The sequence below is a fragment of the Grampus griseus genome, assembly GCF_964374135.1.
Source record: "Grampus griseus genome assembly, chromosome: 3".
NCBI classification, from domain to species: Eukaryota; Metazoa; Chordata; class Mammalia; order Artiodactyla; family Delphinidae; genus Grampus; species Grampus griseus.
This window is the reverse complement of record NC_139019.1, coordinates 150,280,399-150,306,424: the sequence shown is the minus strand read 5'-3', so window position 1 is coordinate 150,306,424 and position 26,026 is coordinate 150,280,399. Positions and strand designations below refer to the sequence as shown.

General features: G+C 43.4%; 1 protein-coding gene across 1 annotated transcript; it reads right to left on the bottom strand.

Annotated features, from left to right (window-relative positions):
* Positions 1-18,383: 18,383 nt before the first annotated feature.
* On the bottom strand, positions 18,384-21,541 carry LOC309820410 (UDP-N-acetylglucosamine--peptide N-acetylglucosaminyltransferase 110 kDa subunit-like; the record flags this gene model as incomplete). The annotated part of the gene is made up of 1 exon (XM_082651141.1): positions 18,384-21,541. The coding sequence occupies one exon, from the start codon at positions 21,539-21,541 to the stop codon at positions 18,413-18,415; it is 3,129 nt and encodes a 1,042-aa protein (XP_082507267.1). The 3' UTR covers positions 18,384-18,412.
* Between the last annotated feature and the right edge of the window lie 4,485 nt (positions 21,542-26,026).

Genomic DNA, 26,026 nt, shown 5'->3' with positions numbered 1-26,026 from the left:
AATGTTACCAGGTGGGAGGGCAGGCGGACGCACAGGCGCTGATGCCAAATCTGCCACCTCGGGCGGCGGCTGCTGAGCCAGGTACCCTGCTCTCCAGCTTTCCTGCTCTGGTGGCCGGGGACCCATCCTGTACAGTTAGAGCCGGCCGGGGGAGAAGGGGCAGCTGCCCTGCCAAGAAGCTCATCACCCTCAAGGCAAACACCTCCAGCCCTCAGACCCCCGGGGAGATTCAGAAGCGCTAGACGGTCCAGGGGCGCGCATCCTCTCCTGTGCGCCCCAGGGCCTGACGTGTACTCTGCGCATGCGCCACCCCTCCCTAAACTTTTGCGCCCCACCAATGCACGCCCATTGTTCGCTCACAGGTTTCAGAGCTGCATCCCAGCAACAGGCCAAAGAGAGGGCACTCCGCTTTTGGCCGAGTTGGCAGCTGAAGGAGAGTGCTCGGAGCCCAGCTCTCTAACCAAGGACCGACCTCACCCAAGTTCTCTAGGGTCAGTTACTTAGGTAGGCCCTGCCCCTCACCCCCGCCCCGGGCACTGGGGGACCAGCACCTGCCAGGAGGTTTCGGCTGCCCCCAGCCCGCTCCCCGCACCCACCGACTTCCCATGGCTGGCCCGGGTAACCCAGCTGTCTATGGCCGGCTATCCACTCGCAGGCCAGCCCACAAGTGTCCAGTGACTCTGCATCTGCGCTTTGCCACAGAGTCTCTGAGACCCCATTCTACCGTTCCGCAGACCCTGCGCTCCTTTCTGGGGATCCTTATCTCCATCTGCAGGCGAGGCCATCGGAAGAAGGCAGTGATGGGTGCTCGCACCTCCACGACGTCCCGCAGCTCAGTGTCCGCAGTGGACACAGTCACTCTCAGTGTGGCACGGGGGCAGCCAGTGCCGGCCACGACACCCAGCTGTGTCCCGAACTACAACACAGAGAAGACGGTGTCGAGGGCCCTGGGAGAGAGCGGGCAAGGGATGGCCAAGCAGGAGGAAGTCCCCACAGTCACAGGGAAGATCGAAGACCAGAGAAGCGGCGCCGATGACACCGGGGGCGCACGATCTGCATTTAGGCCCCTGGGGGGCTCTTTCTTCGTGCACAGGCCTGGACCTCTGCAGAGAGACCTCCACGCCAAGAGGGCAGAAGACAGATCCACCAGGAAACTGTAGACCACTTGTATGAGCTCCTGCCCCCAAAGAAACGCCATCACGAGCTCATATAGCTCCACCCTAGGTTTCCCGGCAGTGAAAAGAAGGAGGAGTCCCGCGATACCGGAAGGGCTGCTCCAAAAGTCTGCAAAAAAAGGGAGCAAGGATGGCTCTCCGTCGCCCTCTGCAGCTCCGGTGGTTTCCCAGAGGAAAAGCCAGCCCGACAAAGATGCAGAGGCAACAAGAGGGCAGAAAGGGCCCTGGAGGAAAGGCTCCCGCACATCTGACAGTCCCAGGCCCCGAAAACGCAGGATTCCTCTGCTGCCGCACCGGCAAGGGGAGCCTCTGAGGCTGCCTCCAGGCCCTGAGCTGGGTTTCCCTGTCGCCGCTGAAGACCTAGACTCCGAGAAGGAAGCAGCGTTCCGGCGCATCAACAGTGCGCTGCGGGGTGAGACCTAGGCCATTGGGGGCCTGGGCGCCATGCAGCCTTCCTGTCCCTTTCTGCTGCCTGCCGCAGGGGCTGCTTCTCCGCAGAAAATGTTTTATAGTTATTTCTATTTTAATATGATCATGGTACATTAAAATGTATTAGTGCTTGCCTGTGAACACTAAGGTCAGTTGACTTGTAATTTTCTATATTGTTCTATATTTTTGTGACTAAAGGCATTACTTGGGGGAATTAAAAGAATATCTTGAAGCGATTTTGTCTTTTGATCTGCCACTAATTCCTATTTAACTTTAATTCAGCGGTCGGATTCTTTGACCCAAGGAAACAGAATAGTATAAAAAGAAAGAATGTGAGTGTCAGATGGTGGCAGTGATTAAGTATAGCAAGAGACGCCTTTGCAAAAGTTACTGTTGGTCCCAGAAGACTCTCACTTAGCTGTGTGACCCTGGGCAAGTCACTTCACCTAAATCTCTGAATTATAGGGCTGTGCTGATGATTTAAAAGTGACTGAGCACGGTGGACACTCGGAAATCCTGGGTTCTCAATAAAGCCACTGCCCTGCTCTTTGGTCCTTTGGAATTACTAGATTAGTAAAATTTATACTTGACAGTAATTTTAGCTTAAAGTTTATTTTGTCTATTTCATCTCAGCCTTTTGGCTAAGATCAAGTGTAGTATCTCTTCTTGTCAATTTAAATAGCAAGAGAAAAGAAAGGAAAATAACGGGCATGCCGCCACACTCTTCAGACAATAGGAGCCTCTTAACCTGTTCCTTTGTCCAGAGACACAGGCCATTTCTCAGTGAAGGCCTCTGCCATCACTGAGGTTGCAGGGGAGATGTGGTAACTGGGGAGAAGAAGACCAATGGGGATGACCCCCTCACTCAACATCCAAGCCCCCCACTTTCTCACTTGTCTGGCTAGAAATAAAAGGTTGATCCCATGATTTTAACTTTCAGCTGTTGCTGGACTTTGCGTGCCTTGCGTAAGCTGGGAGACAGAGGCAGGAAAAAAACCCACCATAATCACCCTGTTATGGGCTGTTATTCAACTTTGGACTTCCAGGCCCCATCTGCCTGTTAGCGTTCACTTCTTAGAGTTTCAAGTGCATGCTGTTTGTCCTCTATCTTGCCCCATGCGGCTCTCAAGCCCTCGTAATATGACCACATTTCTCGTGCCACATGTAAACATTCTAACATTTTGCAGATACTGAATTAAAAATCTATTATTTACATTGACGTCACCATTTTCATTTTCCTGGTGTGTTCAGTAGAAAATTCAAAATTACATATGTGCCTGGCATTATGTATTTTTTGGTGAGCAGTGATCCAGAGGATGGAAATGTATGCCTCCTTCGACTCCTTAAACTTAACCCCACTCTGGGGCAATGTCCCAGCCAGGCAGAAACTGCAATGTGTCTTGGAGAAGGTCTTTTGCATTGAGATAGTAGGATGCTCTTTTAGCTTCAAGAACTTGGATGTTGTTGAGTTTAACATGGTATAAGTTCAAATTAGAGTGTTTTAATTTTAGGATGTTAAAGGTAATCCCCATGGTAAACACAAAGAAAATAGCTATAGAATAGTCCCAAAAGGAAGTGAGAAAGTAATTTAAATATTTTATTGTAAGAAATCAGCTAAACACACACAACGAAAGATAGGAATGCAGGAAATGAGGGGCAAAAAAGCTTTGGGCAGATGGAAAAGAAACAGCACAATAGCAGAAATAAGTCTTTTTTTGTCAGCAATTACTTTAAATGTAAATGCATTAAACTCTCCAATCAAAATACAGAGATTGGCGGAATAGGTAAAAACATATGACCCAACTATATGCTGTCTACAAGAGACTTACTTGAGATCAAAAGAATCAAGCAGGTTGAAAGTTAAAGGATAGAAAAGGGAATTCCAAACTCAGTGAGAAAACTCAAATAGTAACCAAGAGAGCAGGAGTGTCTATACCAATATCAGACAAAATAGACTTTGAATTTAAAATGGATCAAAGAGTTAAATATAAGAGATAAACTATACAAATTTCTGAAGAAAAAAAGGGATAAATCTTCATAGTCTTGGATTTGGCAATGAACTCTTAAATATGATAGCAAAAGCACAGGCAACAAAAGGAAAAAGAAATTGGACGTTAATCAAAATTAAAATCCTTTGTGTTTCAAAGAACACCATCAAGAAAGACATAATACAACCTTCAGAATGAAGGAAAATGTTTGCAAGTCATATATCTGATAAAGCCTAGTATTCAGAATATGTAAAGAACACTGGCAACTCCACAATAAAATGTCAAATAACCAAATTTTAAAAATGAGAAAAAGAATCTGCATAGATACTGCTCCAAAGAAGACACAAATTGCCAATAAGCACATGAAAACATGTCCAAAATTATTAGTCAAAATTATGCAAACTGAAACCACAGTGAGATACCACTTCATACCCACTATTGTGCCATATAATTTTTTTAAAAACAAGGGTTGGCAATGATGTGGGGAAATTGGCACTTTCAAGCATCGCTGGTGCAAATATGAAAAAGAAAATAGTTTGGCCGTTCCTCAAAAAGTTCAACACAGAGATACAGTATGGCCCAGGAACTCCACTCCCAGTATACGTCCAGGAGAAATGAAAAACATATGTTCACACGAAAACTTGTACATGAGTGTTATACTGTCATATCATTATTCATAATAGCCAAAAAGTGGAAACAACCCAACTATTCGCCAACTGAGGAATGGAAAAATAAAATGTGTTATATCCATACAATGAATATTATTCAGCCATTAAAAGGGTGAAGGACAGATACATGCTACAACCTGGATGCACCGTGAATACATTTTGCTTACTGCAAAAGTCAGACACAGAAGTCCGCACATTGTGTGGTTCTATTCATATGAAAGGTCCAGCATAGGAAAATCAATAGAGACAGAAAGACCCAGGGCTGGGGTGAAAGGGGAGGACAGAATGAGAATGACTGATACTAGGTATGAGGTTTCTCTTGGGGATGATGAAAATGTACTGGAATTAGAGATGTTGATTGCAAAACCTGAGTACACTAAAAGCAGCTGAATCACACAGTTAAAAAAAAATGTGAATTGATGGAATGTGAATTATATCTCAATCAAAGGATAATATGACAACATTTTTATAGTCATTACTCTTGATCAGTTTCAGGATGGAATTCCCACAGTGACTTCAATGGAGTGGCTTGTATGGGATGATATTTGAGGCTCAACCCTTTGGGACTAGATGTTCATTTTGAGCTGTTGAATGACGGTGAGGGCCAGCCAGTATATTTTCTTCACGGAGGATCAATCCCCATATGTATCCTTGGTTTGAATCCTTGTCTTTTTCTCTTCATATTCCTGAAACAAGTTCCTAGGAAATACATTCACAATAGTGAGAGGTGTTGACATCTTCCTGGCAAAAGTCTTAACTTATTCACAGGTCAAACTTCAGAGCTCCTTATTACTAGCTGCCCAGGGAGTCCCCTGAATCAAAGTAGGGCTTATGAAGATGGATCTTGCATTTTAGCGTGCACTTAAAATACCCAACAGGCTGATCACATGGGGAAAATAACTTTATTTACATGAGACAAGTACAAAGTCAGCACAACACAAAGAGGGAGAGTATGGGTGCTGGTGCCTGATGGCCTGAAATCAAATCCTATTTGAATGCCACGTGTACCTGGGAAGGTTAGTTACTTAGCCCTTCTGTTTCTCAGTTCCCTGGCCAGGGATATGGAAATATTAGTAGGACCTGCTTATTCGTATTATGTTCTGAGGCTAAAAATTAGTAAATACAAAGCCTGAAGAAAAATGATGGGTACTTCATAAGTGCTACCTACATAAATGTTCAAGTATTAAATGCCTGGAAGAATAAGTAGGTCGTCTCCAGAAAGGGCACCTAGGAGGCTACAAACAGGAGGATAGAGCCTACTTTTTCACATTGATGACATGAGTAAGAAGTTTTAGAGCTCATGGCAAGAATATTATTTCTTGTGATGCACTGTGGGGTGGGCAGAGTAGGGGCTGTGACCCATATTTTATGGTTCAGGGCACTGAAATTTAGACAGATTGAGTAACTTGCCCAGAGTCACAACACTGATGAGTGATGGGTCTGAGGCAGGGGAGGGATAGAGATTCCTGAACACATGGACATGAGATCATGCCCTGGATACACAAACCAAGAGCTCTCCTCACTCCCTTTCCCACATCCTCCTGCCCCAAGGATGCTGCAGGGAGACAGCTGGTACTCGGAGGAGGTGCCTGGCCCAAGAGAATGGCTCAAATCTGGACCCACCTCCTGGCTCTACGTTTCAATCCCAGACCCCAAATACAATGTCTTTCCCCCAAATGCAGACCCCCTGATGGACCGGGGTATCCAAATATGTGTGCATCTCCCCTCCCTTCCCCCTCAGCACTTGATTCTAGCAGCTGATTTGCAGTGAGACTTCCTGGTGGTCAGGTGACCACCCTGAATGACCAGTAGTCTACTTGACTCCCTAACTGACTCAAAACCCAGGACATTCCAAACCAACTGCCCACATGACAGTTGCACAGAGAATTAGCATCATCTTCAACTGATCAAACCTGGATGATGAGCAGTTAATATTCATTAGCTGGGAACAGGGTCTACTGGGCTGGTGTTTTGGTGGCTTAACAGATGAAGTTTACAGGCCCCCAGGGTCTCACTGACTAGAAACTGACCAATCGTCTGAGCAGCTTGGACTAAGGCCTGGCTAAGAGCGGGCAGTGGCTGCACGGGCTCTGAGTGGGCACCTTCCCTGCCCAATCCTCCCTCAGCCAGATCCAGGCTCTGCTGTACAAACTACAGCCATTGCTCCTGAATCTACTTGCTGGTATTATTTCCACAGTACCTTCAATGGAGTGGTTAGTGGGGGTGCTATTTGTGTCCCTACCCTGTTGTTTGGCCAGATGCTGATTCTGATGTGCCTGAACCACCGCTGCGGATGGCCAGCAGATTATCTTGATCGCAGATGATATTCTTGTGCATCCTATGTTTGACTCCTTTATAATCTTCCTTTTCTTCTTGGTACCCGAGTCATGATCCAGGAAAACACAACAAAAACTGAGAGAACTATTGATATGTTGCTGGGAGAAGACCATGCAGAGGTGTTAATTCATTCCCAGGTCACACGTCTGTTCTCTTTGTTCACCAGCCTCCTAGGGGAGTCTAGGGGAGTCAAGTGAATCGAAGCTGGGCTGAGAAGAGGGTGTTGCAATGTGGTGTGCACTTAGAATAGCCAGCAGGCTGACTGCACGGGGACATGACTTTATTTAGTGAGATAATACAGAAAGGGAGCACAGCACAGTGACCGACAGAGTGGGGGCTGGTGCCTGATGGTCTGGATTCAAATCATACCAGAAGCCACATGAACCTGGGAAAGTTATGCAGACCCTCTGTCCTCAGTTCCTTGTTCTGTGATAATGGAAATGTTAAGAGGGCCCACTTATTAGTATTACATGATGAAGCTTAATACAGCAAATCAGGTAGACCCTGATGAAAAATGATGGTTACTTCATAAGTGCTACCTAAGTGTTCAAATATTAAATGTCTGGAAGAATAAGCAAGAAATGTGGTAGTGCTGCCTCCAGAGAGGGGACCTGGATGCCACAGGGCAGGGGAGTGGGGAAGGTTATGGGTGTGATGCTTTAGAGCTTGTGAAGAATATCTGTCATCACCTCCTGTGATCCCCACATCAGCCCCGTGGGGAACTCATGGCAGGTGCTGTGAACCATATTTTATGGTACATGGCACTAAAATGTTGAGATTGTAAGTGACTTTCCCGGAGTCGCAAAGCTGATGACAGATGGATGTGGGACAGGAATGTAGTTGGTTCCCTGGGACAGAAATCCCTGAACCCCTGAATCCTCTAGATGGTGCTCTGGACCCCTGAGCCCAGGGCTCCCCTCCCTCCATCCCCCCAATCCTCCTGCCTGCCCCATGGTTGCTCCAAGGACAGGAGGGGTCTGAGCCAACAGGAGGGCCCATGCCTGACCTGCTGCCCCCCTTACATGTTGATCCCTGACCCCACAGCTCTTAAATATCCCTGAAAGAAGGTCCCTTGAAGGATCAGGGGGTCCCATCTACGTCCCTCCTCCCTCAGCGTCTTCACACACTGGGTGAGCCTCCTGGTGGTCTGACCAGTGGTCGGCTTGTCTCCACGTGGCTCAGAGCCCTGGTCTCTCCAAGCCAGTTGCCCACATGGCACGTCTCTAACAAATTAGCTTGGTCTTCAACAACCAGCCCTGGATGCACAGGTAGTGCTGATTAATGACAGTGGCCTGCTGGGCTGTGCTTGGTGGTTTAGTGGGTGAAGCTGGCGTGCCCCACTGTTGCCTGACTATTGATGTGAGCAACTGTCTGAGTAGCCTGGGCTACGGCCTGGCTGGGGAGGGGCCGTGGCTGCACTGGCTCTGAGGGCACACCTTCCCTGCTCATCCTTCCTCATCAAAATCCAGCCCCTACAAACTCCTCATCCATCCCTAGACCCTGCAGTGGCACAGGAGAGAGGCCCATGCCCTTCTAGAGGGACCCCTCCATAGCCACAGCCTAGAGACCCCATCCCAGGACTGTCTCTGAGGATGACCCAGGCCCTCCTAATCTCTGTCACCAAATGTTCATTCCACTAACCCGATGGCATTGTCCCGTCTCTCGTTCCCAGGCAGCGCCCAAACACCCAGTGATCCTGTTCACATCAACCACTGGAAATAACCACCACGAAATCCCAGTTTCCTTCCTTTCTGAAAACCTCTAGATTTAGACTGCTAATATTTGCTTTTGGATTTTGACATCGACATTCAGAAGTGTTTAGTCTGTAATTTCTCCTGTCCTGTAATATCTGCTGCGGGTACGACATCCGTATTCTCCTGGTCCGATGAAAGCAGTGTGGGTGTGTTCCCTCTGTATCTGTTCTCTGGAAGAGTGTGTAGGAGACGGGCATCGTTTCTGTCTTAAATGTTTGGTAGAAATCAGAGGAAGCCACAGGGCCCTGAAGTTTGTTTTGTGGGGAAATTTTTTTGGCATCTCTTTCTAATTGAAGTTTACTTGGTGTATTGTACAGGGCACAGATCTTAAGCATAGAGCTTTATGGTTTCTTGTAAATATAAACACATCTGTTACCAACACCCAGTTCAATATACAGGACGTCCCCAGCACCCTGGCTGCCCCCTGTAGAAGGGGAGAAGAATAAGTGCTAACTTATTCGGTTATAAGAATGAAATCAGTTACTCCACGTATATTCCAAGTGCAGTGATTTACACACAAATAACTCAAAATGAGTGTGGCAGCACAATCAGAAAGTAGTGGAGGGTGCTGGAGGGCTGGGAGAATCCAGTCCCTTTGGGATTTCCGCTGTGGAGGTCGGGCCAGAGTAAGGAAGCTGAGAGGAGCTTCTCAGAAGCATCTGGGCTTTCACAGAGGGAAAAACTACTGCTCCCCAGAGTGGAGCGCCCATTGTAATTCACTGAGCCCTCCCTTTGCGGAGGGTGCTTTTCTATACTTGTGTGTTATCTTACATAGAAATGTTTACAAAAAAAAGAGAGCAATTTTGCTTGATGTAACAGCCTTTCACTGTTAAAAGTAAGACCTATATCTAAAATTTATGCTAAATCTGTACAGCTCCGACAGGAAGTAACCGGCACTCACTAGCTGACTCAGGAGCGGAGGGGGAGCAGAGAGGCAGCCCTCCTTCCTTGGCTTCGTGTCTCATTTAAGCTGCCAGACGCTGCACAGGCTCCATCCCCTCTGAGTCTCAGGCTGAGGCCTCCAGGTCACAGTCCTCACAGGTGTCAGACCAGAACCTGCCACACAAAGGCAGGGACTGGAGTCAGTGGGGAGGTGGGCTCCCTGGGGTCGCTGTGTGGGACCCAGGGGGCTACTCAGACCCTGCAAGTGACTTTGGGCCCTGACATCCCCCAGGGCTCACATCCCCAGGGCACTGGGGCCTGTTTGCTGCTCTTTGCCAAGTGTGTTCTGGTAGTAGAGAGACCTGTCCTACAGGGGCGATTTAACCTGGGCATTTGGCCGGGCGGCGTTCAAGTGATTGGTCCCCTGAACAGTGAAAGTGATGCAGAGGAAAGGGGAGGCTCTGGGGCTCCAGGGTGAAAAGTGTGGGTCCCTCCCATGTGGGCGCTGTGAGGAGTGGGAGGTCTGATGACACAGGTGGGAGTAGTGACCCTGTCCCTCCAGCCCACACGCAACACGGCCCATCATGAGACCAGCACAGTGGAAGTGGGCAGAGAACCGCAATGTTCCCTTTTCCCCTAATAATCATTTTTCTTTCTTTAACACCCCAGTCAAACTTGCCTGTGCTTTTTAATTTAAAAATATCCTGATGCTGTGGTCATAGAATCATAAATTCTATAGCTTTGCTGTATCCCAACATGAAAAGTTTGTAGAAGACACTGCTTTTCAGCGTGTAATAAAACCAGATGTATTTGTTATCTAATTTTAAGGTCATAATTAACTTGGAATGCTGGCCCTTTAACTCATCCTAAATTAGCATTGCTTTGAATTGCCTTCATTTTGTGTGTGTGTGTTGTATTCAATTTTTACACATCTATGAAAAATCTATAGAACCTCAGGTTGAGAAACGGTGCCATGAGGTGACCCAGGCCCTTCAGTGGGGCTCCACAGAGGCTGCGGGGTCCCCAGGGGGTGGGCAAATCCCAGCCAGGTGTGGATCCTGTAGTGTCCCCTACCGGATGCCAGGGCTACCGCGTGCCCACAGGGATGCAGCAGCGCTGGGCCAGGTGAGCTGTCTGCTTGCGTGAGAAGAAGCCCCGGTGCCTCTGTCCTCCTCACCCTTTCCCCAGGACGCCTGAACTGGGGGGTACCAGGGCCACTCCAGATATCTCACCACACCTGGTGATTTACTGGGGATGTTGCCTGCTGACCTCGGCGGGTTGGGAGGGCAAGGCTGGGTCCTGCAGAGGGAGATGTGGAACCTCACCAGGGACACTCTTTACAAAGAACACAATGTGAACAACACCTCCAGGAGTGATGTATGTGGTGACCCCACAGACGCCTTCCGCCCCCCATCTAAACATAAGAGCCTGGCATCTTCAGGGATTCTATGGAATGGGGACCGTTCCCTGGCGAGATGCACTCAGGTCATCCTCCAGTTGCCTGCGCAGATTACCACCATTCTCTTCTCTCCACCTTTTTGTTCACATGCAGTGGTGACCACCTCCGTGCTCTTCTCTGGCTTTTGGGTTTTCCTGAAGCGCAAAAAAAAAAAAAAAAAAAAAAAAAAAAAGTCAGGGATGGCAAGGGAAGCACATACACTTATTTGCCTTCTGCTCTTCCTCCTACCCTCTCCACGCTCACATTTCCTCCTCTTGTTCTTCCTCATCCTTTTACTTCATCCCTTCTCTTGAATCCAGGACAAGATAATTTCTTTTTTTTTTTAATTGGATGAGTCAGTCTTCTTTTACTTATTTATTTATTTTTAACGTCCTTATTGGAGTATAATTGCTTTACAATGGTGTGTTAGTTTCTGCTATATAACAAAGTGAATCAGCTATACATATACATACATCCCCATAACCCCTCCCTCTTTTGTCTCCCTCCCACCCTCCCTATCCCACCCATCCAGGTGGTCACAAAGCACCGAGCTGATCTCCCTGTGCTAAGCGGCTGCTTCCCACTAGCTATCTATTTCATGTTTGGTAGTGTATATATGTCCATGCCACTCTCTCACTTTGTCACAGCTTAACCTTCTCCCTCCCCATATCCTCAAACCCATACCGTTTTTATGCTAAGTTATATTCTACATGTACCTGGAAAAATGTTAAAAAGATTTTTAAAGAACTGCGCATCTGTTTTTGAAGCTAATTTGGCTGTTCAAGGCTTGCTAGCACTTTATCCATCTCAGTGCTATTTCACTTAGTAAACAGATGCACTTGCCATAATTGCTGCATATGTGTCTGTGTTCCCTTCTAGGCTATATGTTTTTGAAGTTAGAAACTATATTTATATCACAGCCCCTATGTATAGCACAATATCCATTTCAGATTGTGTTTTAAGATATGAGACAAAATTTAAGACTTTTATTATAGTCATAAACATCTAGCAAACCAACCAGAAAATAAAAACTAATTTTCAATTGGTTGGCCAAGAACAAGAAAGAGAGGAATACCTAGTGCAAAATCATATCTCTAATAACTACTGTTGGATTTAGAGCACACACATGCTAAACTTATTTTAAAATATCTTCTCATCAAAGATTTGAGGTTGGACCTGAAAAAATTATATCAGAAGTGAAAATAATTATGTGGTCTGACCAGCGTGGATCACACAAAGTAAGCGTATACTATGTATAAAGTAGATAACTACGAGGTCCTGCTGTATAGCACAGGCAACTATATTCAATACCTTGTAATAACCTATAAAGGAAACGGATCTGAAAAAGGAATATATATATCTGAATCTCTTGGCTGTACACCTGAAACACAACATTGTCAATCAACTATACTTCAAGTAAAACAAACAAAACAAAACAAAACAAAGTAACCGTAAAGGGAAGTATCGTTTTATAAATTCACCTCTGATATCCAATGGACCAACTGAAAGACAACAGAAAGTACAACTTTCTAGGAGACAGGACATGGCCAGCAAACAAGGCCATTACCCTCGGTAATGGTCATACCTGCCAAAAGATATACAGACTAGCCTGCATTCATGAATACATAGAAATTCTTCATTTATCTGGCATTGTTAGGCAATGAGGTATTGTATGTTAGGAGAAGTTTTTTTAAATGACAAATTGAAGAGTTATTTTAACCTTCACTCGGTAATTTTTTTCTAAAATTAAGAAATGTATCCACTGGTGTATCTAATGTTTCCGTGATAACTCGGGGTCATCAGTTCAATCAAGGTTTGCATGAATAATGCAAATGGAAACAAGACAGGCATGCTTACTGAAACTGAAAATGACATGGCACTGGCTGGAGTAACTGATGAGAGAGCAAGAAAAAAGCAAAAATGAAAACAAACCGTGATCAAGAAACAATCAGTCAAGTTCTGACTCTCTGTACTTAGTTTCAAAAAGAGATACCACAAATCCCAGCGAGAGACTCCAGCATCATTAGCTGTCTTTCTCCTTTGTTTCCACCTTCCTTTCCTTTTCCTTCTATCCTAGATTGTTCCAGGCAGTGCTTATAGCTGCTTGCAAGACAATTTCTCATACTTGCTTTCTCTCACACAAACTTCACAATATGTCCATGTGATAAATATTGTGGAGGTAAAAGACAATTCATCACAGGCACATCTCCTATGAAAATAGAATTAGAAACTAGCTTCTAAACATGCAGAGAGAAGGGCGTGGTGTCAGGCACTAATTTCCTTGCGAATTCCTCTCCATTTCTAATAGACGTTCTACTTTATCAAGATCCCTTTTTATTGGTGTCCTATTCCAGACTGCTCCACTCCGCCCATCCTCATCCTGTAAAATACATTCACACTCTTTTGTGACCCTACTTATTTTCCCATTAAATAATCAATCATAGAACTGTCGGAATTAAATACAGAGTGAAATTAAAATACTGGAGTCACTTGGAGGGTAGAAGCAGCTCCACCAGAAAATACTGGGCATGGATTTAAAAGAGGCTGCGTGGGACTTGCTCTTGTCCAAGTTCTTTCTCAAGAAGTATCTGAAATAAGCCTAAATTCAGAGTTAATCAGACTGGCCTGCTTTCTCAGGTGGACTGGAACTCATTGCTCTTTCCCCTCAACTCCCTGATGTCAGTGGCACTTTCCGGAGATGAGGTGGACTTCTCTGCCTACTGCAGAAGCTCAGTTCCCCCAGGAACCACTCCCCATCTGAATCCCACAATGGAGGCCAGATGCCAGCCTTCCCAGAACATTCGTGGTCTCCTTTCAGTTTTTGACCTGCTCAGATTGAGTCCCTGTAGACTCTTTCTCAGCTTGAAACCTGATCTTCCACCCCTTTCCCTGACCTCGATGGTTACCTTCCCTCTTTAGGCCTCAGGTGCTTTAGCTATAAAATGATATATTTGTCCTTAATTCTAAAGTCTTCTTTCTAAGGCTCTACAATGTGGTGGCTCCTTGAAAATGTTTCTCTTTGCTGGTTTTAATTCTGTAGAGAATTAAAACCCCAGCCACTCTAAAAGACAGTAAGTTGCATTGGATAAGGAAAGTGTGCTCTTGTAGTTAGATTAACAGGGATGGAAGACGACTTAGTATGTTTTAAGATACTCATGATCCATTCTCGTGAGAGTCGGGGGAAGAGAGTTTATAAAATACCAAAAGATTGTGACAAATTAAGTTCACCAAGATGTAGCTGATTAGTTACTACTTGAATAAGCCACACAAATCCAATTCAAGTTGTCCTTTATTTTTCTAAGAAGGATCCCAGTGAACTGAGTCCCATGTTCAGTAACTCCACGTTCAATGGCTTAGTCTTTAAAAACTGTTATGTTGCTGGAAGAAGAAATATTGCCCATCAGTCCTAATTGATGTCTACCTATCATGCACATTTGAAATAAATTTATTACTTTGACTGATCTCAGTGTAATACATTCCAAAGGGGCAACGAGCACACGAAAATTTATGAAGTCTCCATCTTCTACACTGAAGTGTGCAATAAATTACGTATTATTTGGCCGTGAAATTCACAAGCCATAGAAACCACGCCATTAGCAATGTATACAGTGGTAAAGAGCAGGTAATGAGAATGATATAAAACAAAATAGACTGTGTATGTTGGCACTGCTGCCAATAAAGCAGTTATTAAATGCATTCATATGCATCTACGCTAGGTAAGCTCTTTAGGGCAATTGCTATGAATTCTACATACCTGTCAGGATACTATATATAGCCCACTTTCTATGGCCTTTATTCAAAGACGCTGAGAAAGGGTTACTCTGGGTAAATTCAGACCTTTTCTCAATATAGAATTTGGTCAACATGCATTCTGAACAGCAAAATTTCACAGTATTTTCCTACACTAATTGCCACCTCAGCAAATGCAGGATTAAGTATAATGGATTATAAGAAGTTAGAAAGGAAAGATGGAAGAAAAGAAGGAAGGTAGAAAAAAGGTGGGTATGGAGTACTTCAACATTTATGTAAAGAGTGGACCTAAAACTAACCTGAGGTTACTGTGAATTATTAGCATATGCTATAGAAACTTAAATGAAAAAATAAAAAAACCAGCAAGGGAAACTCAAAGATTCTTTGTTTTTTCACTTTACTGCATATACACATCCATCTTAAACAATCTATATGCTTATATCCAATAAGAGAGCATTGTTTTGCAAGACTATTTGGCTTCTATCAGCATGTAAAGGACGGACAACTCAACTTTAGCAGAGTTAGCCTTCAGGTGAATAATTGCTTCTCTCAGGTTGAGAGCATTTGAATTTTCCAGAAATGTTTCCAAAAAATGAAAACTAAAAGAGTCCTAGGACAGCGTCCTTTAGAAGTTTTATAGTATCAAGGTTTTTGGAGGAAGCGTATCCTTGTCGATTATCAACACAATGATTCCAAGCAGGTCAATTTTTGCTGAGAATGTTATATAACAGAACCCACTTCACCTCCATTATACTGACAGTGATCTTCCTTACTTCAACCTCGTGCTTCTTAGTAAAGTTGAAAATACTGAGCCAAGAACAGACAGTGACAATGCCAGAGACTCAGATGTACCTATAGGTGCCTGCAGACAACATCAGCCACCCAGGCTAAAGTCCTGGTTTAAAACATCCCAACGTGAATGAATCTCAAAAACCATATGCTGAGCAAGTGAAGCCAGATCAGAAGGGCACCTACTGTATTATTCAACTTACATGAAATTCTAAACTGGGCAAAAGTCATCTCTAAAGATAAAAAACAGATCCGTGGTGGCCTTGGGGTGGGAGATGGGGATACTTTTGCAAAAGCCTAGGAGGAAACTTTCTAGGGTTTTAGAATTGTTATCTATCTTTATGGGGGTGCTAGTTATACAAATGTATACATTAATTAAAAGTCACTGAACCCTTGACTAAAAATGTCTGCATTTTATTGTATGTAAATGATACCTTAATAAGGTTGATTACAAAATGAACCAAAAATAAAACAAAGCAGAAGAGAAACCTCTCAAGACCTCAAAGGAAATACACTGTTTTCTTCCAGGGTACCAGATTGGAAATGAGGCATTGGTCTGTTCTACCCTCAGATTATCCCTAGGATTATCTAGTCTATTTTAAAGCACTAGAGTCCCCTATCAGGAAAACTCACCCCATGTTTAATTACTTTGATTTCTTCTGTGCCTGTTCTCCCAACACAGTGAGCCATTCACAGAAGAAAAACCACCTTTTTCCAACTTTGCATCATCACATATTCTTTCCAAAGCTATTATGTATGGAATAAAATTTGGCTACACTTTGTAAAAAATCTAGCTTTTTGAGCCTTACAAATCTTAACAGTTAAACTATTGTCTGCACTGGAATTTGCAAAAAAAAATATTTTGAAAAGGAATAGTTGAGACTTGACAATTTTGTTTTTCGTGATTTTCTCTTCCCCTAAGAGAGAAGTGAGTAGGAATGAGAAACACATACATAAAGGAAAAAAAATTATCTTGCTGCCTTTGCATGGTTATAATTTATAGGAGGCCCTTATCAACAATAATCTATTATCAGAATCAATAAAATATAATCTCCATGAAGGCCAGGCCAGGTTATTTGTCTCTTTTTCAGCTATTGCAATACAAACCACATTCATGGATATGCTTCTTGATGATCTTTGTAATACTGTAACAGTTGACCATTTCCTCATGCCTCTTCATCTTAACTTCAACCTGGTTTTTCACTAATGACCTCACATTTCCTTCTCTATCACTTGGTTGTGGGCCTCTTTTCCAACTCCAACTCCAACTCGCATTTCACTCTGGCACCAAAGGAAGACTCACACCTTCCTGCTTTTTAGTGATACCTCAAGGTCATTACCATATTGTGATCACCCTGAAGAATAGCCAGACAATTGTTATTTCAGAGCCATCTGACAGTTTGTAGCTCTAAAAATTAACTAAGGACCGCATTTGTCAAAAATATCCTAGTTTAAGATTTTGGTAATACAGCAACAGTAATTCCAAAGTCATTATGCTACAGTTGCAGATTAAATAGACTAGAGAAAGGAAGCTTGCCAGATGGTGGTTTACATTATCTACAGACTGTCTCGGCTCAAGGTTAACTTCCCTGGGAGGAAACCCATAAACCCAGAAGCATCAAAAATAACCTGCACGTGCAGAGGGGAGACAGCTTTGCTTGTCAAATTTTACATTCTTTCTGATCTCTGGGCCCTGGTGATTTATCTCCCATGGAATGGAATAAGGAGGGGAACAAGTAGGGACAGTCCCTTCAAGCAGCGGCGGCATGCCTGGCATGTCCTTACCTGCTTTCAAGGCTGACTGCTTCCCACACATATGTTGCCTTTTTTAAGCCTCAAGCCCTCGATCCTTTGCTGAAATACAATAATTTCATTCCTATGGTTTTCAATACCAAAAACTCAACCTCCAGGAGGGCTAAAGTCTAATTCGTACTCCAAACCAAGTAGCAGTGCAGTTCGCTACTACCGAGGCTGAATCCATAAAGACTTCAAGACCACGTCCAGAAGACAAGTTATTATATATAATACCCTAGAAGGTCTGAAACATAATTATCATATACATAGCTGGTCCTTCAGAGCTTTTTACCTATAACATGTTTCTTTGATGAAAGTTATTTAATGTACTGGAGATAACTGTGACTTACTGATCAAATATTTGAATACTTATACTTATCTGGGATTTCATTTCTGCTGAAAGAAAAAGGAAGAACAGGACTCACTAAAAAAAAAAAAAACTTTAGAAATGAAAGTAAAAATCTTAACACACACTATCACTTTTGGAAGCAGCATAGAGGGGCAGTCAACGGTAAAACACTGGTGAAATAGGTCAACACTCTAGGCCAAAAATCCATTATTATTATCATCAGTGACAGTACCACAACTGTGCCCTTCAGAATTAATAATCACTCCTAAGGATCTTCATTTGGCACCAGATGATGCGTTTAAGAGAAACGCTCTGGGAGGTTTTGAATCAGACTTGGTTTTTTGTTAGCCAAGTTACAGGAGAATTTTTAAAGTGGGGGGAAGGGAAGAAGGAAACGGACCAGGAAAAGAATTTAAGCCATCATCTATAAACCAACAAAGCACTGATAGTTCCAAACATTATGTCAGACACTAAAATGACTCATATAGGCTCAAGTGGTTTATAAAACCTATAAAAAGACTACACCAGCAAAATCCCCATTTATCTGTAGAGTTCAGAAACTAAAACAAGGAATATTTTAGCTTAAAACCTTATCTCAAGAGAATCATATACACTTCACATGAATAAAAATACCTGAAACCAAACATTTTTAAAAGCTCCAATACCCAAAATATAAAGAAAAATATTAATCCAGAAGACTCAATCAATCCATGATAATCACAAAACGGCTGGGCAATCTCTATCTCCCTTCCACACTAACCATCCATCCCATGGAAGACCAAGGGAGATCAGACCTTCCAGACTTACCTTCCAGACCTTCCAGACACCTGGCTGCTGCAAAATTCTATGGAGACTCCTTGTGGAACAGCAGTTTCCCATCTCTTGAGTCTCTCTCTATCGTGATCATGCAGGAAGCAAGTCTGGCTGTGCTATTTCTTATCATTGTCTGTCACCCATCTGCAGCATGGTATTGTACAGATAAGGAAAAAGTAGTTCCCTTTCCCCCAGAAGGTTGAGGCTCAGGTACAGGGGTAATTCTCCTGTGCACACAGTCCTTATTTAGGCCGACTCAGTGACTTCAACAGGCTTAATCATGTGATCAGGTTTGTTGCCAGCTGCGTAATGCTCCCACATCTGTAGATAGAGCCGCTCTAGGTCCATTGTGTATTGTTTGGTGTTGAACAGAGGGCTAGATGTTCTCTGCTTCCAGACTTTGCCACGAAGTTTCTTCAGGTATTCTAGATCAGTTCCCAGTTTCACAGCTATGTCTTCATATTCTTGTCTATTTTTAGCAATAAGCTCACGACAGCCTAAACAAGTGAGCTGGGAAGCTGCAACTCGGGAAGCAAGAGTCTCTCCTGGCATAGTCACCATGGGTGTCCCTGACCAAAGGACATCCATCCCTGTGGTGTGTCCATTACAGAGTGGAGTGTCCAAGCAGACATCAGCCAGCTGGTCTCTCTGAACGTGTTCCTCTTTAGGAGTAACAGGTGAAAAAATGATACGGTTCTGGGGAAGGCCCATATTTTGTGCGTACTGTTGAATATTAGGTTCTCCTACTGCTGGAAAATGCAACAGCCACAGTACACTATTGGGAACACGCTTCAGAATATTTGCCCACATCTGCAAAGTAGATGGGTCAATTTTATATAACTGATTAAAGTTACAGTACACAATGCCATCTTCCGGTAACCCGTACTGAGAACGTGTGGTTACAATAATGGTACGAGGAACCTCCTCTCCAGTGGCAGCCTTAATGTTGATCTGGGTAGTTGCCAGTCCATTGCTAAGACTGAATCCATTAATTGTTATCTGAATGTGTCCTCTGTTAATCATTTCAATAACTGCCTCTGCAATAGTATTCATAGGAATGACAGGCATATTACTGCTGTCTGCGTTGTCTCCTCCATCAGGACATTTCATCTTGACAATCTGCACATCTGGGAGACTATCAAGAAATGCTTTGAGGTCGATGCCATTCAGCACAATCCGATTGTCATAAATGTGCCCATTGGACTTAAAATCGATGACTGCTTTCTTTTTCAGGTGAGGGAACATGTTAGCATGATCACCAATAAAGAAAGTATGGGGCATATAAGCCAGTTTCTCAGAATACTGCTCAGCAACTTCAGCAGGTGAAGTTTCCTGATCTGTGATGATATAATCCATGAAAAGCACGCCACTGGTCCCAGGGTAGCCCAGCCACATTGCCTGAATAGGAGCTGGCCTGAGAGCAAAGAGTTCACTTCGAGCACCCCTGGTATAACCATTCATATTTACAAGGATGTGTATACCATCTTGATGGATGCGATCAGCTGCTTTCCCATTGCATGGAATCTGAGAAAGATCAATGAAATGATGGGCTTCTGCCATCACCTTCGCTCGGAAGTTTGTGCCATCATCTGGGCTCAGGGCATAACAGAATACCTCAAATTTATCAGGATTGTGCATGCCTGGAATAGACTGCATAAGATGAGAAGTAGGATGATTCCCAAAGTCAGAACTCACGTATCCTACACGCAGTTGACCATCACTGAGCTTCAAGTCTTTTGGATGTTCGTACGGTGGTTTGTGAAGGACACTGATCTCATCCAAGCAGAGGTTCCCATGGCTCTCAGCAATAGCCTTCCTGAAGCCATGAGAAAGAGGATAGAGCATACTATGATGAGGCTGCACAGAAGGCAACCTATTCCTCTCCAGCTGGTCAGCCACAATGCTGACCAACTTCTTCATTCGCTCATCATAGTCTGTCCAATCACAGACAATCTGCAGGCAATGAGCCAAATCACAATAAGCGTCAGGAAAATCAGGTTCAAGCTTCAGAGCAGTGCGATAAGAAGCAATTGCTTCTGGAATATTCCCTGAATACTTGTGAATGGAAGCCAGATTGCTGTGGGCATCCGCAAGTGCAGGGTTAATCTGAATGGCACGAGTATAACACTGCAAGGCTCCCTGAACATCCTGCATCTCCTTTAGAGTGTTTCCCATGTTACAGTAGGCATCAGCAAAGGTAGGACTGATTCGAACAGCCTCCTTATAATGCATCAGAGCTTCCTGCAGTTTTCCCTGCTGCTGCAATACACTTGCTAAATTTGAATGGGCAACAGCAAAGTCTGGGAAGACTTCTAATGCTTTAAAATACAAGCAAACTGCCTCTTCAATGTTCCCCTGGTCTCCTTTGATATTGGCTAGGTTATTCAGAGAGTCTGCATGGGTGGGACACAGCCGCAGAGCTGTATTATAACAATCTTCTGCTTCAGCAACACTGCCCTTCTCTTCCAGAGCGTTGGCTAGGTTGCAGTAAGCATCAGGGAAATGTGGTTGCAATTCAATAGCTCGCCTGTAGGTGTCTATTGCCAGATCTATCAGGCCTTGCTCATAGTATACACAAGCCAGGTTGGCATGTACCACTGCATGATTTGGGCTCAAGCTTAGGGCACAAAGGTAAGCTGCCACAGCTCTGTCAAAAATCCGTGCCTCTTTCAAGACATTTCCTAAATTGATACAAGCATCCAGAAAATTGGGGTCAAGGGTGACAGTCTTTTCAAAGTGATGAATTGCAAGCCAAATCTCTCCTTGTGCATTGAAAACACAGCCAAGATTACTCCAAGCTACTGCAAAGTTCGGTTGCGTCTCCATTGCTTTCAAATAACATGCCTTGGCTCCTTCCAAGCGACCCAGGGCCTTGAGCAGGTTCCCCAGGTCACTGCGAACACAGTACAAATCAGGATTGCACTGAAGAGCAGAGACGTAAGCTTGTACTGCCCCTTCCATGTCGCCTGCTGCTACCAAAGCGGCTGCCAGGTTAATATAACCATCGATGAAATCTGGTTTGAGATGCAATGCATGCCGGTAATGCTCAATTGCTTCCTGCAACTGCCCTCTTTCCTTGTACACATTCCCCAAATTCGAATAGGCTTCTGCCAGAAGAGGGTTCTGTTTAATTGCCAGAGTACTAAAGTGGGCAGATCTGTCCAGCCTTCGACACTGGAAGTGTAGAGATGAAAGTAATAAAAGTACTCCAGTATTGTCTGGCTCTTGTCTCCACAGCTGCACACAGTGTCTCTCAGCTGCCTCAAAATCACTTGATTGATATTCTCGATGAGCCAACTCAGCTAACCCTTGGAAGGAAAGCATACGTTTCGTTGGTTCTGTGCTGTCGGCCACGTTGCCCACAGAAGACGCCATCTGGAGCTTCTGGAGAGAGTGAGAAAAGGGGGTAATTGAGTCCCGCTGCCGCCACTACTGGCAAGAATGTTTCTAGAGGTAGCAAATACGAGGGCAGCAGCCGTACCACTGCTTTGGCAGGCTTAAGCGGCGGCGACAGTTACAGGCACCGAACCTTAGGAACTCTGGTTGGTTGTCTACCTCTCACGCTCTTGAAATCTTAATTCTTAACCCTGCCCTCTTCCACCATTTTTCTCCTAATCAGGGAATAAAAATTACCTATACACTTGCCTTAGAAGAAATCAAAAGTCAGTAGTCCAAACACTTTTCAAAATTTTGTTTTCTGCCCAGTTGGAAAGGAAATACATGATTGACTTTACTTCATCATTCATATAGTCAATGTGGAAAACATTAGGGCTGTGAATTTCAATACAGTAAGATCAGAAAATTTTAAATTGGCCTTCCCAAACCACTAATAAGTAACCGATGTTGTATATAATGCTAAAATCTTAGAGACTGAGTTTGATATTTTAAAAGTTCTGAAAGGATTAGCTAATTTTTCCTCATCATACCTCTCATGCCTCAAACCTGAGTATTACTTTTTTAAAAATAAATTTATTTATTTTTATTTATTTATTTTTATTTTGGCTGCTTTGGGTCTCCAATGCTGCGTTCAGACTTTCTCCAGTTGCGGCGAGCAGGGGCTACTTTTTGTTGCGGTGCCCCGGCTTCTCATCACAGCAGCTTCTATTGTTGTTCCACAACTCTATGGGTTCCTTTTTAGGTCCTATGAAGAACCCTAGAAATTAATTCACGTAATTATAGGTTTTTGCAAAATTGTCAAAAGTGAGATATTTTCACTTCCATCAGGTAAGACCAGCGTCTCTTTCTTTGCCAATTTTCCTTCTATCATATTCCGCTATGTTGGATCATATTGGAATGGCCACAGGCTTTTTTGAAATCTGGCTAAGGAGATTTTCTTTTGTTCTGTGGTACGCGGACCTCTCACTGTTGTGGCTTCTTCTGTTGTGGAGCACAGGCTCTGGACGCACAGGCTCAGCGGCCATGGCTCACGGGCCTAGCCGCTCCGCGGCATGTGGGATATTCCCGGACCGGGAAACAAACCCGTGTCCCCTGCATCGGCAGGTGGACTCTCAACCACTGCGCCACCAGGGAAGCCCTAAGGAGATGTTTTAAGTGAGACTATTATGTGATTTTCAGACACCACCATATGTAATTGACTATATACTATCCCATTACAGGAATAACTTCCAGTACTCATACTGACTACTCTACTGACTTAACTAGCACAAGACACAGAAGCATAAGGACAAAAACCACCTTACAATATAGCCATGTCTTGCACTTCACAGCTCTCAAAGCATGTGCGTTTGAAGAAAAAAAAAACCAACTGAAAAGTACAAAACCAGAAGCTATTCTGTGGAAAATTACTTCAATCATCAGGCATGTGAAAGATAAGTCAAAGATTCAGTTTTCATCAATGCTTAGTCAAAACGGAAATTTTCTTCTGTCAAGAATATACTCCAGAGGCTTCCCTGATGGTGCAGTGGTTAAGCCAATGCAGGGGACAAGGGTTCGAGCCCTGGTCTGGGAAGATCCCACATGCCACGGAGCAACTAAGCCGTGGTGCCACAACTACACTGCCTGCGCTCTAGAGCCCGTGAGCCGCAACTACTGAGCCTGCGAGCCACAACTACTGAATCCTGCGTGTCTAGCGCCTGTGCTCTGCAACAAGAGAAGCCACCGCAATGAGAAGCCTGTGCACCGCAACAAAGAGTAGCCCTCACTCTCTGCAAGTAGAGAAAGCCTGCGCACAGCAACGAAGACCCAACACAGCCAAAAATAAATAAATAAATAAATAAATAAATAAAAGAATATACTCCATTAACAATGTGTGTAATGGAATGGTGTGAATGAGTATTTTATCAGAATTCCTGTAATGCACAAGCCTATAGCAGTACTGAAATCAGTAATGCATTTATAATAGTAAATACTTATGAGGAAGTAATCCATAGATTTTCTCAAAGAGGTTTTCTCAAAGTTAACAATGAAAATTAATGTGACATTATCAATAATAAATTGTGAAGCTGAAATAAGCTTTTCTAAACTATTAATAACTAGAAGCAAATTGTAATCAACCATGTTACAAGAAATCTATGTCTAAAAACTACAAAGTTTATTTCTTAAAATTTGATTTCGAAAATATATAAACTGTCGTATGAGGAGGCAGTTAAAGAATATATAGCTAAAAAAGTGGGGGAAAAGTTTTATAGAGACACATCTGGCAGTAGTTAATTTTTAAATGTCATTTTCGTGGATTTTGTGACACCTATAGTATTGATATTTGAAAGCATTTAAAAAATTGTAATTTGAAGATTTGCTACTTCCAGGTAGAATAAAATATTTTGAAGCAAAACAATGTTTCCGCTGAGAAAAACAAAAAAAGCCAAATAAAATAGCCAGCATTCAATCAAAAAGTTCTAGACAAACCAAGAGATAGAATCATATGACTAAAATTCTAAGAAAAGAACAGATAATACAAAAATATTTATATAAGATATTGTGTATCTTTATCAGGAAAAGTCTTTATCAAGAAAAAACTTTAAAATCTTCAGAATTAATATTATATTTTATTTATTTGTATATTATATTTATATATAGATATTTATATATTTATATAAAGAACTTAACGATAAAGCCCTAGTTAAGGCAGTGACAAGAGCAGTAGCAGTGGGAGTGAAAAGAAATGGTTATATTCAAGCACATTTTGTCAGTAAAAGTCCAAGATCAAATGTCTGACTGCACACATGGGATGGATAGATGGAGTGGGAAAAATCAAAGTTAACTATAGAGGTTCTAGTGAAGATGGGGTTGCCGTCACCCAACCCAAGGGGCTGCGATCATCCCCAAGGTCTAGGAGACTCAAAGGGAAGGTCATGGTCAGAGGCAAAGTTAATTGGTGGGAAAATAAGACTCCCAGTCTCTCCATCTCCTTATACCAGTTTTTTTTTTAACATCTTTATTGGAGTATATTTGCTTTACAATGGTGTGTTAGTTTCTGCTTTATAACAAAGTAAGTCAGTTATACATATGTCCCCATATCTCCTCCCTCTTGCATCTCCCTCCCTCCCACCCTCCCTATCCCACCCCTCTAGGTGGTCACAAAGCACCGAGCGCATCTCCCTGTGCTATGCGGCTGCTTCCCACTAGCTATCTATTCCTTCTACCAGTTTTGTTTTTCTGCTCATATACGTAGCAGCATTTCATTCAAGGGGAAAGTCATTGATCTGACTGGTCAAATTAAACAACATAGTTCAAGGCACATTTACAGTGGTTAGTTCCTCCACAATTTAGAAAGTCACATTCACAAGTTCCCTCTTCCTACGCTGCGGAACACATTGGCCATTCCTCCAAAGTTTCCACTCCACAGAGTGGACCAGAGATGATGTGAGCCCAGAACCGAGAGCTTGGCATGAGATGGTGTCAGCCCCACGTAGAGCTCTGGCATAAGTTATAACCCAACCCAGCTCTACAGAGAGCTCTGCATGGAATACTGGGAGTAAACTCAGCCATAATAATGGGATTCTGTTTTTCATTTGCTTTTCTTCCTTGCTTAACTTTCCCTGGCCACTCTGACAAACAAACTTTCAGGCATTCCTAGGCCACTCGCTAACTTTATTCCATTTAATGTCATCCAGATTCCCAAGAAAATTACTAACTATAAGGAGGGAAAGTTGGAACATGGTGAGTTTTAGATGCCTGAAATATACAGGTCATTGAATCCAGTTAAGTAGCAAATTATCTGGATCTCAAATATGCCAGTAGAATAGCAGACTAAGCTCAATTTAATGTACTCTTACTGGAGACACACGTAAATTCTGGGTCAATTTTGAAAAAGTTAAAAGCACATAGCAGAGATTAAAAGAAAGAAACACCTGCATGTTTCAGAAAGTAACAGAGAAATTAAATCCAGAGAAAGAAGATTGGACTGATGTCTGTGGGTTCCGTTCCTTAGTATAGGCCTTATGTAAATAGGGGCTGGAGCTAGAAATCTAACATTACCTTGAGGCCAGGAATTTAGACTCAGGATGGAACAATATTGAGAAGTTGGTACAGATATCCTACAGAAATTTCACGAGGAACTGCTTAGTCCATTAAGAGGGCCAAGGGAGGTGGTGAGGAAGATTGATATCTCTTGAAAACCTTCAGGTACAGAAAACATCAACACCTCTGAAAAGTAGGCCTGTCCTTCCCAGCATTGTGATGGCCAGGTTGTCACTAACCTGTAAGGCCCTGTATGAATCAGAAACTGCAAGGAGAGTAATTCAAAGAAAAACAGATGCAGGATGGGTGTGGCAATAAATCCTAGGACCCTATCAGAAACAAAATTAAAACCACTCTAAAGGGAAATTTTAACAAACCAGAGCAGACAGTATCCTAACCAGAACAGAATAATAATTCTGAGGAAGTTATCTTAGTTATTTA